Source organism: Nesoenas mayeri (genome assembly GCF_963082525.1).
Source record: "Nesoenas mayeri genome assembly, chromosome: 14".
Classification (NCBI taxonomy): domain Eukaryota; kingdom Metazoa; phylum Chordata; class Aves; order Columbiformes; family Columbidae; genus Nesoenas; species Nesoenas mayeri.
In genome coordinates, this window is record NC_137556.1 from 7,201,174 (window position 1) to 7,219,813 (window position 18,640).

General features: G+C 53.6%; 1 protein-coding gene across 1 annotated transcript; it reads right to left on the minus strand.

The window, feature by feature from the left end:
• Window positions 1-5,513: 5,513 nt before the first annotated feature.
• Window positions 5,514-18,344, minus strand: SLC6A7 (solute carrier family 6 member 7; the record flags this gene model as incomplete). Its single annotated transcript, XM_080353602.1, has 14 exons — window positions 5,514-5,729; window positions 6,613-6,780; window positions 6,993-7,093; window positions 7,419-7,518; window positions 7,870-8,001; window positions 8,083-8,195; window positions 8,810-8,934; window positions 9,491-9,594; window positions 10,266-10,400; window positions 10,671-10,809; window positions 11,130-11,364; window positions 11,935-12,066; window positions 12,771-12,951; window positions 18,312-18,344. 14 exons carry the CDS (start codon window positions 18,342-18,344, stop codon window positions 5,514-5,516), a joined length of 1,914 nt encoding a protein of 637 aa, XP_080209728.1.
• Between the last annotated feature and the right edge of the window lie 296 nt (window positions 18,345-18,640).

The window sequence follows — 18,640 nt, forward strand, 5'->3', positions numbered from 1 at the left end:
TCAGGAATATTTTGGGGGATTGGTGTGAGATGGATGAGGAGGAGGAGGTCGGAGCAGGGCTCTGCATGGGAGCTGTAGAGCATGTACCATTTCAGCCTGGTTTTGGAGCTGCTGGTAGCTGTGGACCTCGGGTGGGCTGTGAGGGTGAAGCTGCTCCAGCAGCTGCTACTGGAGAAAGGACTGGGACACAGGGTGCAGTGGGGTTTGTTGGGGATGGCAGATGAGTTGCTGGGGTAGATACAATCTCCTTTCACTGAGAGCCCACTTTGGACAGTCACTGCTAGGGAGGAACATCTTGGTTTGCAGGCAGGCTTTGAGGTGTCTTCTTGGAGGTGATTTTTCCTCGCCGAGGTTTCTCTATGGTCATCTCTCCAGGGACAGGTTCATCTGGAGGTAGTTGGATGTCCTTGCAACACCTAAAATGCTCCTGATCCTTTCTGGGGTTTCAACTCCTTCTAGTCTTCCAGTCAAGCTGAAGCCTGACCAAGGAAGACCCAACTTCCCAACCTGCCCATGCTGGCAGCATTAAGCACCTGCACTTTAGGGTTCTGTTCTGCCTGATTTATTTTCCCCACTTCACCCTGCTGCTCCAGAGCAGATTCCTGTATCCCCAGAACATCTTTGAGCAAGTACTGATGTACCACCACCCTTTCTTTCGGTAGTCATGGTGAACAGCTTCTGTCTCGATCTTCCTTCACATTTCCTGATTTCTTCTAAACTTGCAGGAAAACTAAAAAATAATCGTCAACTGCCAGTATCCTTCTTTGGGTCACAGAGCTAGGGATGCTGCTGTTATCTCTGTACTTTTAAGCGGTTGGCACCATCCCTGGCATGTGCTAACTGTCATCGCCCCAACATTCCTGCCATTGTTCTGGGCAAGACAAGGTGCAGGGTGTGTTCCTGATAAGCAATACGGACAAGGCCACCTTGTTGGGATGGAGTTTACCACCATAGACCTCCTGTCCCTATTGGCCTCAAGGCTGGAGATCAGGCTGCAGCACATTTCATTTCCTAGTACAGACAGAATCTGACTCATCTGGTTGCCTGACCACCCCTGTCAAACCAAAATCAGAAGTCCTCCAAACTGGTCATCTCTTCCACCTCTCACAGACCACAGGGGATATCTGAGTGGAAGCACTTGCTGTGGAGGTCTCAGGCTCCCAGCTCCATGGCTGGGCTTGGGAATCACCTGTTTTCGCTCCCTGAGTCCAGCTGCAACATCATCATTTCTCAGGTCTTGTTGTGGCATCTGCTCTGGAAGAAGAGGCCGCTCCTGGGCCTCTACTCTTTGCTGGAGGAGCAGATGCTCTGCCCCTTACCCTGGCCAGGCACAGCTGGGACAGGTGTATTTCCCCCGCCAAATAATTGCCCAACCCCTGTCTGACCCCAAACCTGCCTCCCCTCCCGTTGCCCTCCACGAGCTGATGCCCCCATGGAACCCCAGAGGTTGGAGTAGGCAGCAGCAGCCATCTGCTCCCAATTTGAGCTCCTAGTCTGCTCTGCAGCCCGTGGCAGGATAGCTGGGGAGGTGCCATGTTTGAGAGGGCAACCACATAGCCCTGTGGACCAAGAGGTGTCTGTCAGCGGAAGATCCCATAACCATCTCCTCTGTTCATCCCAGAAGCCAAGGTAACCCTCCTTCTGCACTGCAGGACACATCTCATGGTGTGCATCCCTCTCTGGATGCAACAACCAGTAGAGATCTCACCGTTACCCATTTACAAAGGTGCAGGTCCCAGCCCATCCATAGCAGACAGGAAAACCCAGACGTGAACAGGCTGTGGGAATATCAGAGCCATCTGTCCCCACTAGCTCCCTGCACCTCGGCTGAATGTCCTTCCCACCTGCAGGTCAATAGGGAGTGTGAGAGAGGGCGGTGAAGGGGGCTGTATTGAGCAGCTCCTTCCTTCTTTGGGTTGTTGTCCCTTTTATCTAACTGTTGCACAATTTTAGGGCTTTTGTAATATTTTTTGGACAAGCAGGGAAAATACGTTAACAGTGGTTTAAGAAAAAAATGATATCTCTCTCTCTTATATATTATATATATAAAAATATATATATACTTACAGGAAATCTCTATGGAAATATTTATTTAAGATGATTGCAAAAAATATATTATTAAGAGTATACCAAGCTTTGTCAAGTAACAAAAAAATCAGGCCCTGGGGACGGATATCTGCCCATCCCCTCGTGTCTGTCAGTCCGTACGGTTGCAGCTGAAGCCTTTCTCTTATCTTTTTTGTAAGTGCACTCAAACTGTTGAGCAGTGTGACCGTGTTGGATTCAGTGGAAACTTGATGCGGGGGGAGGGAGTGCTTTAGTTTCCTTTTGTGTGGGTTTTCTTTTCTTCCTTTTTTTTTTTTTTGTTCTGTTTTGGTTTTGTTTCTGGTTTTGTTTTTGTTTTTTGGAACCTGTGGCTGTGAACAGAATGATCACTGCTCAACTCGGATGCTCTATTTGGGGAGGGCAGTGTTGGGTCCGGGAGTGGGGTGGGTGTGGGAGGGAGGGCGAGTGTCAGTTTTATTATTGGTGTTCAAGTGCAATAAATAGCTACCAACTTCTGAGCATGGAAACGGGTGATTCTCCGTCACTGCAGTGACTCAGACCGTCTGCCACTGTCTTGTCCCTCGGTCCTGCGCTCTTGTCCTCGAAAGCATTGGGGCTGGGATGGAGCCTTGAGCAGCAGGTGCTGCTATCCTGGGCACTGCATGTCCGTGGTCACCAGCATCCCTGGGGCTTCGGGGGAGCCTGGGGCTTCATGTCACCCCCAGACCTGGCTCAGCCCAACCCAACTCTTTCCCCAGGGAGGGGGGTCTGGGTGCTGCAGGTGTCTGGGACACCCCATGAGCTGCTTGGGGCTGGCTGGGAGGTGGGGACCGAGCTCTCACCCACTGGGCAACAAGAGAAGGTTTGTGGGAGCAGATGTTGCCGGCTGTGGAGTACAGACCCCCCTAGCAGAGCTCGGGACAGGTTTGGGGGTGTCCCAGGAGCAGCTGCCGGGCGTTGCCCGTGCAGGCAGGTGGTACCTGGGGGGCGGCTGGCGACGGTCCCTGTCCCTGCACACCCGAACCCCGCCGCGATGCCGCTGCTCGCCAGGGGTGTCCCCCCCATCCCCGACCTGCCATGTGCCGCGGCCCCAGCAGGTGTCAGCACCAGACCGCTCCTGCCACTGCTGTCACCCCTGTCCCCAGCTCGCAACAGAGACCCAGGCACCCCTCCCGGCACTGTCCCTGTCCCCCCGCCACCCATCCCGGGGCTGCCGGAAGGTCTCGCCAAAATCCTGGGAGAACGTCCAGGGCTCCCCAGGATAGCATCGGGACATGCCAGGAGTGCAAAGTGACAGGAGTGGGAGGAGTTGCCATCCTTTGAGAACACGGGAAGGATGGCATTGGACCTCAAGCCACCTTGCGGTATGGGATACGGATGCACTGCTGGCCCTGGGAGCAGGACATGCTGCCAGGAGCAAGTCCCACACCTCTTTGTGCACAGCCACATATGGCCCAGGGGACATGTGCTCTGGCTGTGCCACTGCCCTGGCACTTTTTGCCCTGGGTTTCCACTTGCTGCTGTCAGCTTTGATCCCCAACACATCCCCCAGCGCAGCCTCTGCTCCATCCTTCCCATCACTCCGTACTCAACACAGACTGATGGCAGCTGCCCAGGGAGAGGATCCCGCGATTACTGCGGGGACTGGGGGAATATGGCAGGACCACACACAGGTAGTAAACAAGGTCAGACATGTACAGAGACCAGAGCAGCTTTCTCAGCCCAAGAATGCCTGCGCCCATCACCTGCTCCATCACACCGTGCAAACCCCTGTGTGTGCCCCCCCAGGGCCAGCCCAGCCCGGGCTCCTTGGCCAGCACCCACAGCAATGGCTGGGCAACACCATGACCTCCTGAGCCCTCCTGCTCAGTAAATAGTGTCAAGGTTAGAGCGAGGGATTCATTGGGGCCATAAACGTTTATGGCAGGCCCTCTCCACTCCCCAGCCACCATGGCCTGAACTTTCCATCAGCAACACTTTTATGGCTGGTCTCTAATGATTAACCCAGGGGGTTGCGACTGAAGGTGCTTTGCAGCACGGTCGTGCTGCCAGAGCCCCACACACCCAGAGAAGCTGAGGCTGGGGGATCCCCATCACCCCTGCAGACTGCAGCCATGGTGGGCTATGGTGAGGAGGATGTGGAAAGGCATCCTCATGCCAGGATTCATCCTGAAGGCTCAGCTCATGGTGCTGGACCTAGGGCTGCACGGCCCATGGGATTAATAGCCCAGTGCAACAGGGCCACATGCATAATCCAGACATAAGCCCTAATTTTTGTCTTTATCCTAGGTTTTTTACCTTTACTTAACCAGGATGGAGATTTGCAGGACAAATCTCAGGGGTTTATCCCTGGAAACCCCACTGGATATGCCCTTCTTGCTGCTGACGACCCCCCAGATAACCCACGCAGAGGCTGTGTCACACACTGTTTTTTAATGGTGAGCTGATGACACATGTGAGAAGGTGTACATGACACTGTGGTAATGGGGACTGGCAGCAACCGGTCCATAAAACCCAACCAGGAGCTCACTGACACCCCCCTCCCCAGCCCGGCCAGCAGCATCAGCAGGAGATGGGAGCTTTGGGACATGGGCCCTAGGCTGAGCTATCCCAAAATTACACACAGTCACTCCAACCTAGCCCTTTGCTTTTCCCTGGGAAAAGTGGCACCCAGGCGTAGGGACAGCCCTCGAATTCCCCTTCGGGATGGGCACAGGTCCTCCTTTGGCACTGGGTCCAGCTGAGACCCGTCCTTTGTCCTCCTGCACACACAGGGAACAGGTCATCATCCTCTTCCCTCCCTTCAGTTTCCCCCAGCCCTGCAAGATGCCCTGACCCACCGAGGTCCATAGGGAACCTACAAGCTTGGAAAGGCCCAAGCTGGTTTGATTACAAGGCATTTTCTTTTCCCCACTTCTAATTATTTTTAGCTGCTCATTTATGAGGTCAGATTTCTTTAGCAGGACACTGATTTACACTGGTTTTGCTGAAGTACCTCCATGTGAGCACACCAGCACACACTGTCCCTATGGCACAGAGGATATTACAGTCCTTTCTCACACTTGTTTGTGGGTTATTTGAGTTAAATACACACAAGCAGAGAACAGACCAACTCAGAGGACCTGCTCCTCCCTGGCGGCTGCAGCCCAAGCATCCCTGCATGGGGAAGGCAGGGCTGAGGATGTGGGTAGGAGTGGGGCAGCCCTGACACTTTCACCAGACACTGTCACACGAACACACGGACTCGTCACACAGCTTGTCACACTGAACAGAAACACGTCGAGGGGACTGGGATGGGCAGGAGCTCCATCCTTGTGGGGCCAGGGTGGTAGTGAGGAGACGGGCAGGGTCGGCAGCTCCCAACTGCTCCCCAAAAGACCCCCTGAGCCATCCTGAAGTGCCGCAGTGCAACCTGTGCAAATTAGGGGGGAATGAGCCCCCCACAGCCCGCAGGGTGCTGGGTTTCCTCACATCATGGACTCCTCTTCCTCATCCTCCTCCATCTCCCGGTCCACCTCGATGGCTGTGTTCTCGTAGCTGGTGATACCCCCGTATTTCCTCATGTGGACCATCAGCGGCTTGGGGGACTGGCTGCCGGCCAGGCTTGCCACGTACATGCCGGTCCGGTTCTCCTCCAGCGATGGGCCCCAGTCCATGGCGGGACGGCTGGCCTGCTGGACCCGCTGCGAGGGGACAGATGGAGGGAGCATGGGCACCCTGCACTGGCACCTGATCCGCTCCCCCCGCAGCAGCCCACCCGCCCCTCCCAGAGGACGGTGTTCTCTGCCAGCCCTTGGGGAGCAGAAGACCCCCCATTGAGGGTGGGATGGAGCCAGAAGCTTGCGCTGAAACTTTTTGGGAAGGCAGGTCTATATAAGTGCCCTACTGCAGGCTGGGGAGGTAGTGTGGTCTGTGGGTGGTGGTGAGGAGGGCTTGTAGGAGCTGGGGACTATTGTAGGGTAACAGTCTGTGGTGGGGTTTAGGGACACCTGGGCAAGGGTGGCTCCTGGCCACATCACTGTGCCTGGTGGCCTGTCTGGGCTCTGGCTGGGGGGGGCACCAAGTTCTGCTGCTTGGCTATTCCCAGCCTGGGGAGAGCAACAAAGCCGAGCTGTTATGGTTGTGAGCTTAGAGCAGCTCTGTAACCTGCTCCTGGGCAAAGCCTTTCAGCACTCAGATCCTGCCTGTGCTGCCTGCACAGCCCAGCAGCTGCCTTCCTCCCTCTGTCATTGCTCCTGCAAAATGGGTGCAAAGTCCCACATGTCCCTGCCCACCCACACTGGGGACAATGTACTTCCCCACGAGGCAAGCCACATTAAGTGTGTTTTGGTGAGAGGATGTGCATGACTTGGTGCCTGCTTGGCATCCTGGGAGGGGACACAGTTGAAATGCCCTGGGATATGTCATCTCCCACACCCCATGGGCAGCAAGGAGGGACGGAGACACACACCTGCAGGAGAGAGAGTGCAAACATTTCCAGGAAATTCAGGCTTGGCAGGGGCTTGTTGTCACTCCTGCACATTTCTGGGGTTCTCCCCAGCAATTCTGGGCCCCAGAACATCCTACCTCCCACAGTGTCCCTTCTTCTCGGAGCACAGCCACCACCATGCCCACAGGGATCATCAGGCAGGAGAGAACTCCCATGAGGATGCCCAGGATCTCAGCCCAGGCAGGGAAGCGGTAGCTGCCGTACTCAGAGGGCTGGTACTTGACGATGTTGTACACCAGGAGAGCCTGTGAATGGGAAGTGAGGTCAGCCCAGATCCCTCTGAAGGTCCCATGTTAAAAAAAGGCCTGGGGATGATGGAGACCTCCCAGCAGAACCAGAACAGTCACTGGGGCAGGAGATGCCAGCAGAGAGACTTGTCATACTGGGAGGTCACCCAGGAATACTGGTACCCCTGTGGCTCTCCAGCACCATCCAACATGCCAAGCTGAGCACTTGCCATCATTGTTGCTGGGGACAGGACCATCCAGCAGGCTCTGAAGTAGGGCCCTGGTTTGAAGCCCAGCATCATGTGGATATCTCGGCAGAACCTCTTCATGCCTGGAGGAGTGAGAGGGAGAAGGACTCAGAAGTTGCGATCCCTCCCCCAGAGCTTGTACCAGGCTGCCCGGCCCTGATCAAAAGTGATGGTTTGCATCCTGAGCAGCAAATCCCAGCTGGTGATGTCTGAGGGACTGGGCTCATCACCACAAGTATCTCCAGATAAGTGAATCCAGTGATGGCCAAAAAGAAACAAGTGGTGGGAGCAGAGGTGTTTCATGCTCCATTGAAAGGCTGCTGGCTCCCCGACGTCTCCCTCTAAATCCCTCTTCTGATATGGACAGCCCCTTCCTCCCTGTGCCCCTGTGGGGACAGACCCCCTTACCATAGACACGTGTCACCACGAGGCAGGTAGTGATCACCACCACCATGAGACCAAAGCCAGCACTGTAGTCATCCAGCAGGACCAGCCAGTACATCCCACCCTGGGGAGGGAAAGCACAGTGGCCAGCATCTCTGGGACCAGCATCCCAACAAACCCCCACCCATGTCCTCCCACTTTTGGGACATGTCCCCTTATCCCTTTTGGGGACACTGGGGAAGACAGCTGTCAGGCACCCTCAGGAGACATCACTGTCCTTCTGGGGATAGGAATAATGCTGTGTTGGTCCTCTTGGACTTCACATCCCCAGGAAGCCCAGGTTCATTGATCATCTTTCTTCCACCTTGTTAGCTGATGTGAATACACACACATACAAACTTGGCCCCTGCTCTAAGCACTCTCTAAAATGAGGCCCTAGTGAGTCCCCACAACACATCCAGCCCCATATTCTCACCTCTGTTGTGAGGATGAGCCCCATCAGGAAGAGGGCAATGCAGATGATAGCCGAGAAAGAAGCTTTTTTTGGCCGTAGGTAGTAGGGAAATTCATCGGTCACTGCTGTAACAATGGTCTCCATAAAGGCAAACTGCACACAAAGGAGAAGAGGTCCCCTGAGCCCCCTGGGCTGCCTGGGCATTGTGGCTGGCTTGGTGGGCTCTGTCCTTACCTGGCTGTCCAGGCCCAGGGTTAGCAGCATGAAGAAGAACAGGAAAGACCAGAATGGAGAAAGGGGGAGCATTGTCATGGCCTGGGGGTACACCACAAAAGCCAGGCCAGGACCTAGGGGAGGCAAAGGACAGCAGGGTGAAAAGAGGGTGACAGCACTGGACATGGCGGGAGGGTGAAGGAGAGGAGAGCCCAGCAGTGTTGCACCACAATGGGGAGCTGCAGGGCTTTTGCAAGGTGGGCAGGAGGGGTCTTGTAGCAGAAGGTGAAGAAGTGCAGGAGCACCAACCTGCTCCTTGCTCAGGCCTTTATTATAATAGGTATCACTTGGTGTTGCTCAAATTTTACACAGCAGGAACTGGTTTGCCCCTTTTCCTCCCCCTGGCCTGCTGAGCATACAGCTCCATCCCTCACACTGACACCCTTGGATACCTTCCATCCCATGGCCTGAATTAGCTTCACAGCTGGCCCTCACATTTTGTGTGGGTTTGTCACACATCTCCCCAACATCCTGGCCACGGCAGGGCACAGGGAGCCTGCAGCTTCTCCAGGAAGGCGGCCCGGGAGGGAAGTTCTGGCAGGGCAGGAGATTCCCAGTGTTTCCATCCTGTGTCCTCGCTCTGGCAGCTGAAGGTGCTATAGAGGATCAAAGAGCTGCCCCACATCACCCCTTCTCTGATCTATCTGCTCCTCAGAGAAGAAGGAGAAAGGGTCTTCGTTGGCCTCACCTGCTTTTGCCACCTGGTTAACAGGGACCCCAAGTTCCTGGGACATGTATCCCAAAACAGAGAAGATGGCAAACCCTGCCAGGATGCTGGTGATGGCGTTGCCCAGGGTCACTATGAAGGTGTCCCTACAGGGGAGAAAGAAGATGATCTGAACATGCCATCTCTTTCCCACTCCACACCAGTTCACAGTGCCATTTCCAGCCCCAGGTGCCAGAGTGAGGTGACCCACTGCAGTTCTCCAGAGTCTCCCTTGGCATGTGCTTTCCAGGATCAAAAGGAGTGTATGAAATGGGTCATTTTGTGGGGTTCTTTCCAAGCTTGCACAAGTGTATGAGCCCAAATGCCCAACACCCAGACTCCTCTCTCTGCTGGTGACCTGCAACAGATGCTGAGGACAGCACAAACATGCAGAACTCTAGCCTCAAACATCCTCAGCCTTCAGCCACAAACTTCTGAGTCATTTTCTGTGCCTTGATGTTTAGGAGAGTTTTCTTCCACAGGTGCTTCCATTCCCCTTAAGTCTGTGCAAGCTGTCACATATCTATAAGGTGCTCGGGCAAAAACCAGTGCTGGGTGACCCTGTGCTGCACCTTGTGCTTTTGCTGGCTCTGAACCCACCCACTGAGGTTTTCATGGCTCCCCACAACCCACAATTTTTATGATGCAACAGTTGGCTCCCACCTGTAGATATTCTGATGGAAGGTGTTGTACGAGGCAAAGGTGAGGAGGCCCCCAAAGCCTACCCCAAGGGAGTAGAAAATCTGCAGGGCTGCCTCGATCCACACCTGGAGGAAGGAAACAGGTCTGAGGAGAGCAGATGTTTGGAAACACCCTCCCAGGAAGAGGGAGCTGAAAATAGGCTTCCCCAGAGCCCCTAGCGCATCTTCCCCAGCCCTCCAGGCACACAAAGCCCTTTCCTTGCTGACACGCTCACCACTCATCGTGGGTCAGCTGGATAGTGGAAGGGCTAACAAGAGTGTTTTAGAGACAGCCCAGTGGGGAATCAAATGCCCTTGTAAAACTAGGTGGTCTCTGCTACCAGTACTTGTGACACAAGGAAACTCCCTGCTTGGGAGTGCTTGAGAAAAACAGAACAGCCAGATCCACCATGGGCACATGTCACCACCTCCCAGCCCATCACAGGGGCTGGGCTAATCCTGCCCATGGTCCCGGTACCCAGTGGAGGTGGTGAGGATGCCATCCCCTCGATGGAGATCCAGAAATGCAGGCACAGCACTGGGCCAGGTGGGAAGAGCAGTATAGACAAGGTGTGCAGCAAAGACAGATTGCTGAAAGGCAAATACTTGTGTTCTGGGAGCCAGAGGAGGGAGGACTTTAGGTTGAGGGGTGGCCAGAAAAGGCATCTAAGTGAGGGATCTGCCCCTGTTCCATGCTGGAGGTAGCGGGAGAAGGTTCGTTTTTGTGTTTTGAACAAATTGCACAAAATCCTGCTAACCTTGGAAGACAGCAAGTGATCAAACTGGGGCGTGAGGTAAAACTGGATGCCCTTCCAGGCCCCCTCCAGGGTCACACCACGAATGAGCAGCATCACCAGGATGAGGTACGGGAAGGTGGCGGTGAAGTACACGACCTGCAGGAGAGCAGAGCCAGCTGGGAGAGCTGGGAGCGAGAGCAGAGCTGTCCCTGGGATGGGACATCACATCACCCTGAAGAGCTGGGGTCCTTGGGATGCAGTGGGGCTGATAGTGTCAGCCCCGCTGTGTCTGGGTGCACAAGTCATCTCCAAATTGAACTGTGTCCAGCTGATCTCATTTATGGGTCTCACTTTCCCAGATGTGCAGAGAATTGCAGACACTGATGGGCATCACTGTAGATCCCTCAGAGACCAACCAGTCCTTACCTTGCCAGAGGATTTGACTCCCTTTAGGATGCACAGATAGACAATAGTCCAAGAAAGGAGCAGGCACAGACACAGGTTCCAGCGGATCCTCCCGGGATCTCCAATCCCAGAGCTCCCTTGGATGTGCAGGACGTACCGGCTGGCGTGAAAGGAGAACCACAAGTGAGCAGCCACAGGCACCCCCTACCATCTCCCAGAGACCCTCTCTGAACCTGGCAAGGCCAGCAAAGCAATGGTAGAACATGGGGACCTCCCACATCCCAGGAACATGATCCCAACAGCTAAACTGAGATATCACTCACAGCTGACCAGGACAGCCTGTCACTGCACCCACAGCACCTACCATGAGAGCCCACCATGCCATGAGAGCACAGACCTTTGCCCCTCATCCCATCTCCATGCTCTCCCGGGATGGATGCCAACCATGTCCCCACAGCAAGGTCAGGCTGACCTCTGTACCTCCAGTACTCCTCGCTTGGGCTGACAGTGTTGGTGATGTTGACGGGGAAGGTGGTGTTCCCTGCCTTGATGATGTGGTGGTCCAGGCACAGGTTGGTGTTCCACCAGTTGCCACAGTGCTGCCAGGGCAAGTCGTTTGTGAGGGATGCAAAGAGGTAGAAGAGAACATAAGCAATAATCATATTGTAGTAGATGGCCACCAGGGAGACAATGAGGATCGTGCCCATGCCAACACCTGGAGGAAGGAGAGGATAAAGGAGGAGTGAGCCATCTCTCAGGAGTGGAGCACATCCAAAACCAGGGTGAGATACTGGATCTCAGTAGCCAAATGTTTAACCAGTAAGAAGTTCACTTGGGGGGCCTCATTGTCATTGTACCCTCTGGACATGCCATCTCTGTATTGATGACCTATTGCATCACATGGATTATTTTACTCCAACTTAATGTTAAGAGTAAAAGTATTTGATTTGACCTTTATTTGAACACTTTATTCTTACCTTTGTCTTTAACAGTCATTGCTTAGCTTTTATACTGCATTTTGTAAGCTAACAGGCTTAATAGTTTGCATACAATTTCTAGAGCTTATTGTGACATCCAGAGCCTCTGGAGACTGATAGATTTCACTCATGTCTTGCAGCTACTGAAACAGCTAACCCAGAGGTCCAGCCTTCTCCACCTTCCCCCAGGATTTAATCTTTGATTCTAATAAGAGTTTTGAGGGTCATGGGATGGTGCTGCTGGTCCATGTCCTGATCAAGCAGCTCTTCCCGAGGCCACACAGAAGCTCTGGACTTCACTCACGCACCTTTAAAGAGGGGGCTTATCTTCCAGACAGCAAGTGGCCCCAGGCTGGAGAACTGGCCAAGTGACAGCTCCATGAAGAAGATGGGGATCCCGCAGATGGCCAGCATGATGAAGTAAGGAACCAGGAAAGCTCCTACAAGGAGCAAGAAAAACATTGTAAAATAACACAGAGCAAGCACCCATAGCCCATCTATGACAGGGAACAAAGTTGATTTAACATCTGTGGCCCTGAGGGATCTAAGCTAAAATCTGGAAGACAGCAAGGGACAACAGGTCACCATTAGTGAAGGAGGAAGGGGCTGGGATTCATCTGGTGCTGTGCTTTCCCCTCGTCCCCTACTCTCTTTTCTCCTTGAACTTTCTGCAAATACTGTGAAATTCTCCAGTTTTTAATGCATGAGACAAGCAGTTACTCTGGGAGCAGTTGAACAAGCTGGGCACTTTGGACCACCATGGCTGGATGCTTGTATTGCAAAAGGCTCGCTCCCCTCCTTTGATGCCTGGGAAGCATTTGCTGGTCCAGCTAGGTCCTGGAGGACACCAGACCAGGAAGCTATTGGAAACCAAGGGGGATGCTCAGGTGGTATTCAGTCCAGCATGGAGCTGGGAATATCTCCAAGCCCATGAGTGCAGACATGGTCTGGTGAGACCCTTCCACACATGGGTGCAGGTGTTTAATGCCCTAGAGTAAGAATGGGGGGCAGGAGGGGGCTTCCACCCCACAACAAACACCACTTCCCAGCTCTGAGAAGGGAAAGGGGTATCTCTTAGAGACATGTCCCACCAGACTAGCTCAGTGAGGGAGAGATGTGGCCACTCCAAAGGATGAGTGAGTACCTCCTCCATTGGTGTAAGCCCTGTATGGGAACCTCCAGACGTTTCCGAGGCCCACGCAGTATCCGATGCAGGAGAGGAGGAAATCCAGCCGCCCTGTCCAGTTCCCTCTGTCTTCTGGACACTCGGAGCCCAGGTCCCCATCCTGGCTGCTGGGACTCACCAGGAGCTCTGGTGTCACCGGCTGGGTGAGAAAACATGGATGGGAGAGGGCAGACAGGAGTGGAGGAAGGAATAAAAGTGGGGGAAAGAGCAGGAGACAGGGAAAGGGCACTTGGAGCTTGGGTGTTAATTTGTGACCCCTGAGACGTTTGTCCCTTGGGGACATGCCATCCCAGCAGTTCTCCAAGGACCACCCCCGTTGGATGTCCCACTGAGCAAGGAAAGGGGATAAATGTGATCCCACATGGCCAGAGCTCCCCTGGGAGAGGTGAGGTGGCCCAGGTTCACCCTGGGATGTCAGGACCCATTCTGCAACCCCTGTTCCCCAATGAATTCTTTCAAGGGTCCGTGATAAAATTCCCTGACCTCCTGCAGATAATGGGCTGAGGACAGTAGGGAAAGAAGCATCACCAACGCGCCAGTGAGCGCCACACCTCCAGCCCCTGCCTTTCTGGGCACTCGGCTGCCATTAAATGCACCGTGTGTTTTTCACGCTTTTCCAGCTGCCAAAAGCTGGCACTGTGGGGATTTAGAGGCATGCTCCCAGTTGTCTCTGCTGAAGGAACTCCTTCCAGCTTCCCTAGTCTGCCCTGGATCAGTGAGGCACAGGCAGCTCTTCACCAGACAGGGGATTAACAACTTCCCTCCCTCCCCGGCTGACTCGGCTCTGCAAGAGGGAGGTGCAAGTCCTGCAATACATTCAGTTTGGGGTGAAGCACCAAGTGGGCTCCTTGGTGTTTGCCTGCACATCAGGTCTGCAATGAGATACTTGGTCTGTCTGAATTTCCCAAGCCTCCTGGCTCTGGGAGAGTGGGGAGGGCATCCCCACCAGCTCTCATCCCACTGGCACTCACCAAAGCTGAAAGGCTTGGCAAAACAGGGCAGCAAAAAGGAGTGGGATGAGGATCCTACCCTGTGCTGCTGTGTGTTGCTGTGCCCCTGCCGGGCGGTTTGACTTGTATTGAGGCACAGAGACAGAATGATGCTGTGGTTTCTGCTAACAGCACCAGAACCAGAGCAGTAGGAGCCCATTTGGGAGCCTCCCCTTCTACCTGGACTCCTAAAAGTTAAAAGCATCCATCTCTGTGTCCCTGAGTTCATGCAATTGTAGAGAATGAGCCCAGGGGATGTGGTTGATGGAGACTGGTCTGCATTTGGAGAGATCAGCCAGAAGGAGGTGTGCGTCCCCAGATACCAGCGTGCAAGTCTGCTCAGAGCCCGCAGCAAACCTCCATCCCCGATCAGAGCTGGCTGGTGAGCAGAGCCCAGCGATGCCCTGCTGCAAACCCCCAGGGAGGTGGCAGCCACCTCCTCTCCTCCTCTTCCTCCTCTCTGGCCAGATGGCAGGATGCTCCTGCTGCCGGTTCCCATGGAGACCTGTTGCTGATGGCCACACACTCCCCCCGTTCACAGGGTGCACCCCACTCCTCCACACGCGTGCTGCTCACAGCCCAAAGGCACTGAACACAGAGGCAAACCCGTCTCCACCTGACTCGCAAACCTCTTGAGGGACAGGACAAGCTGGGGCAAACTCTTCCCAAATCCAACCAGAAATGTACAGCCTGAGCAAAGCCGTCACAATAAAACCCACCACTAAAAGCCCATTTCCACTGGATGCCACCATCACAAGGCAAGGGCCGGAAGAAAAGCTTCAGAAGCACAGGTTGAAACCTCAAAATGTGACCTAAATATAATACTGTTGCTATAAAACCATTGCTACCCGACAGCCCTCCTGCAGCTGTTTAACACAGCTCTCCAGCTTAGCAACTTCTCCAAACCATGGCCATGCCTGCTAATTAACCCAGTGCGCACAGCGGGCATGACCTGCAGCAACCTGTGTTTGCAGGCAATGGACAAACTGCTCTGCAATATCCCCACAAAAAGTTTCAGCAGATCGAAGCTGTATTCTCAAAGGTCTCTGCCAGGTGGGAACAGGAGCTATGGGGTTGTCACAGTTTCATCTTCCCCTCAAAAATACTTTCCAACCCCTCACACTGCCCGGGGAGCTCTCACTTTCCGGGTTTGCATCAGAGAAAAATAGCAAGTAGGCATGCTGGGAGATCATTAAATCCTCTCGCCTAATTCCTACACCTCTGCCTGAATCCCAAACAGCTGCAAAAGGGGATGGATGGAGCTGTGTGACCTGAGGAAATGCAGGTGCTGGAAGTCAACTCAGAAGCAGCAAAAAGAAAGGAACTGTCAGGACCTTTTCCAAACTGTACACAGCCTGGTCCCCATCTCAGTCCCCTTTTTCAGAGGCCACGGGATACACTTTGTCATTTGTGTCTTGCTGATTACTGCCCCCTCTTATTAATATCTTCAGCTGGAGCTCTGCAATTTGAATTTGGGAGCCCAGGGCAGAAAGCAGAGACTGCTTAGGAGTGGGATAGACCCCAAGGACAGTGACATTTAGGTCTCCACCACAAAAAAAGATTGGGGAGGCATGGGCCAGGGATGCTGCTGGAAAACACACGCACAGGCTGCTCCATGACTGCAATGCCCCCAAAATACCCTAAATCGTAGTCTTTCCATAGAAGTCACAAAACCTGGCCTGTTTACCTGACTTAAAATGAATTGCAAAATGCAGTATTTAAGGATTCCAGCCCATCTTTGTCCCAAATAACAGACAGATGCACACCTCTGCCTCAGACTGCTGGAAATCTCACACACCAGCTCAATTCCAGCTCTTTTTTTGGGGATTAATACTCCCTTTCAGCCTTTGTCATAACAGGAATTTTCTTTTTCAGTAGCAGCTGAAGTGCTTTAGTGTTACAATATTGCTCTAGTGCTTTCCACCGTCAATTGCCATCTTTCAAATTGGGCTCCCGTCTCACTGTTATAAACAGACGAGGACTAACCGCTCCCTTGGCAACCACGTCCTCTTTGAACATGGCATCACTTCCCATTATTCACCAGAAGATGCTCGCAAAGAAGTCAGGAAAGCAAAGGTCACTGAGGAGAAAAAGCACTTCAGTCTCTGCCAAGATAAGAGCTGGCTTCCATAAGGAGATTGTACTATGCTAATTATTTTCTGTAAACTGATTTACTTAAACCAGTGCAAAACTCAACTGTATCCATGAAAAGCCAGCTGTATTGAAGTTACTTTTTCACCATGTTTTGTCTCCATTCAGACTGGCATTGTGGGGTTATTTTGTCAGCGTTTTGTGCATGGACCACAACCTTTGACTGGCAGAAATGTCACCCCATGTCAGGTTTCCCCCCTGTGGATCCCAGCCATGTGCGAGCACAGTGCGTCTGTAAAGTGTGAGTCACCTCAGATTAGTTCGAATAGCTTGTTAATCTCTTAAAAAAAAAAAAAAACCAAAACAAAAACCAAAACCACAAACAACCTAAAGATTAATTCAACTGCAATATCTCTTGGAAAGTGAAACAAATAAAGCATCTCTGTGGTGTGGAAGAGCCCCTCAAAGGGCTGTGCTAACATCGGTTTCCCCAGCACATGCCAGGAGAGGGAGCAAGCGATGCTGGAGCCAGCACGGGGAATCGGAGGGTGGGAGGTGGCTGAGGCTGGAGCAAACTCACTACAGCGATGTTCAGAGCACAGGGAGCATGCACAGCTGTGAAAGCTTATGGCCCTTCACCCAAAAACCCTGAGGAAGGGGCAGAGAAGGTTGGATGCAGTTTGTGGCAGATAGGAGGATGATGCTCAGCAGCACGGCTGGGAACGGGGAGGGTCAGCCCAAATCCTGGCTCCCACCACTGGTCTCCATGGGCTTTCGTTCATTTCTACCAAATAACTCTGGCAAATAAATAATCAAACAAATAAAAAAAACACCCACTCAACTCTTCTGGCAACACTATTATGCAAAAGTCAACCTGAATTCCTTAGAGCCTGAGGAAGATCTTTTCTATTAAATAGGAATTTCCATATGTCTAAAACATGCCTGGTGAAAAGGATTAAAACGCCCGGCTTACAGACAGGGAGCAGATCATAATGAGAAGGAGGAGGCTGTTGGGGTCCTGGGGCAAGTGCTTCAGCTGGGGCTGTGCAAACTTCATCAGCTGGGGCCAGCTCCGGGCAAGCCCGACACCAGCATTGGGTATGGTGGCCCTAAGTTCCTGGGTTGCTGCGAGCACCAGGTTCTCCTTCTAGAGCTCAGCAAGAGTATTTTTTTGGTAATGAAGGACAGCGGGGTCCCAAGCAGCACTAGGAATGGGGAAAATGACTCCGGAGACATCTGCTTTTCATTCCAGCTGATTGCTGTGGGACTAAATGAATTCCTGAATAAATGTTAAACAGGAGAGAGATTCTTGCAAGTATCTCAAAAAGCCTTGGGAAGGGGAAAAGTCAACTTTTAACGGATCATGCAGTGACAAAGTCATCTGAAAAAGCAATTTGCAGCAAAAAGGAGGAGAGGGAAGAGCCAGATGATGCCTCCAAACAACAGTGGAAAAAGCTAGGCAGCCCTGAGGCTGCCTGGGCCATCAGACAGCTGCTGGCTTTTACCAGGCCACTGCCGGCTTTTTACGTCATGTCCCAATATCACTGGAATTTCCTGGCGGGGATGGAACTCTCCTGGGTTCGTTCATCTGAAGGCTGGCACAGGCTGGTGTCACCCTACCCTGTGGGCACGGTCTGGCAGAGGGCAGAGCCTGGGGGGCTCACAGCACCAGGTTGCTGCCTGGGATGCTGCCAGCAGCAGCAGAATGTCCCCACAAAGGAGTTGTGGCTGCCAGGCTCTGCCACCCTGACATGGGGGGAGATAGGGACCCAGAGAGCCTGGTAAAAGCAAAGTGGCAATGTAGAGGAATCTAGGATAGGAAAGCCTGAAAGCTGGGTTTAAAAGGGTTTCCAGCAGGTTATAAAAAGTGTTTATAGCTTTGTCAGCTGCCAAAGGGGAGTTTAGAGTCCAGCACCACCCAAACCCCTTTAAATCCTGTAGAGGAGGAGGCAACCCCAGCTGCAGGTGGGAAATCAACTGCCCGGCTCCCTGTGCTGACTCCGGCGTGGGGGGAAACCCTCAGCATCCCCCAAGACCGGGGAGTCCCCAGGGCTGCTGGGAGCAGTGTCCCCAGGGAACCATGCCGTGGGGAATCGGCTCTGTCCCCGGTGCCCACCCACAGCCACCAGACACAACATGAATCACTGCAGGGGAGGGGTGGGGGGGAGTGCCCCACCAGCTGGAGCAGGCAGCGGGCACAGGGCCACTGTCATCTGCTAATTGCAGCAAGGCAGGAGCGATCATTACAAAATACCCCCATCCCTCTCCCCATGACCCCCGCACACACACTATCCCCCTTCTCAATCCCTGCCAAGGAAAAGTCTGCCAGCTGCACATAGAGTCTCCCAGGGCTGGGAACCGGGGGGCTATGAGCACATCTTGCCCCTATTCTCCAGCACCCCCGCTCCCCAGCTCTCACCTCCCGGAGATGCTGCTGCCGAATCTTCTTCATCCCAGAATCCTGTTGCTATGCGCTCCCTGCTCCGACACTTGTTCCTCTCGCTTTCTCCGGTGACAGGGAAGGAGAAGGGGGAGCGGGCAAAGCGATAACAGGCAAGGAGGGTGCCAGGTGCCTGCCAGCTGTCTGGGTGGGGGGCAGGGGAGGGTCGGGGGGAGCAGGGCTGGAGGAAAGAGTTGCCTGGAGTTGAGGATGGCTGCGTGCTGAGCAGGGAGGGAGGAGGGACGGCTCTGGGCAGGCTGGAGAAGGGCTGTCTGTCAACCGCACCCCTGCCGAGGAGGGGGGTCCGG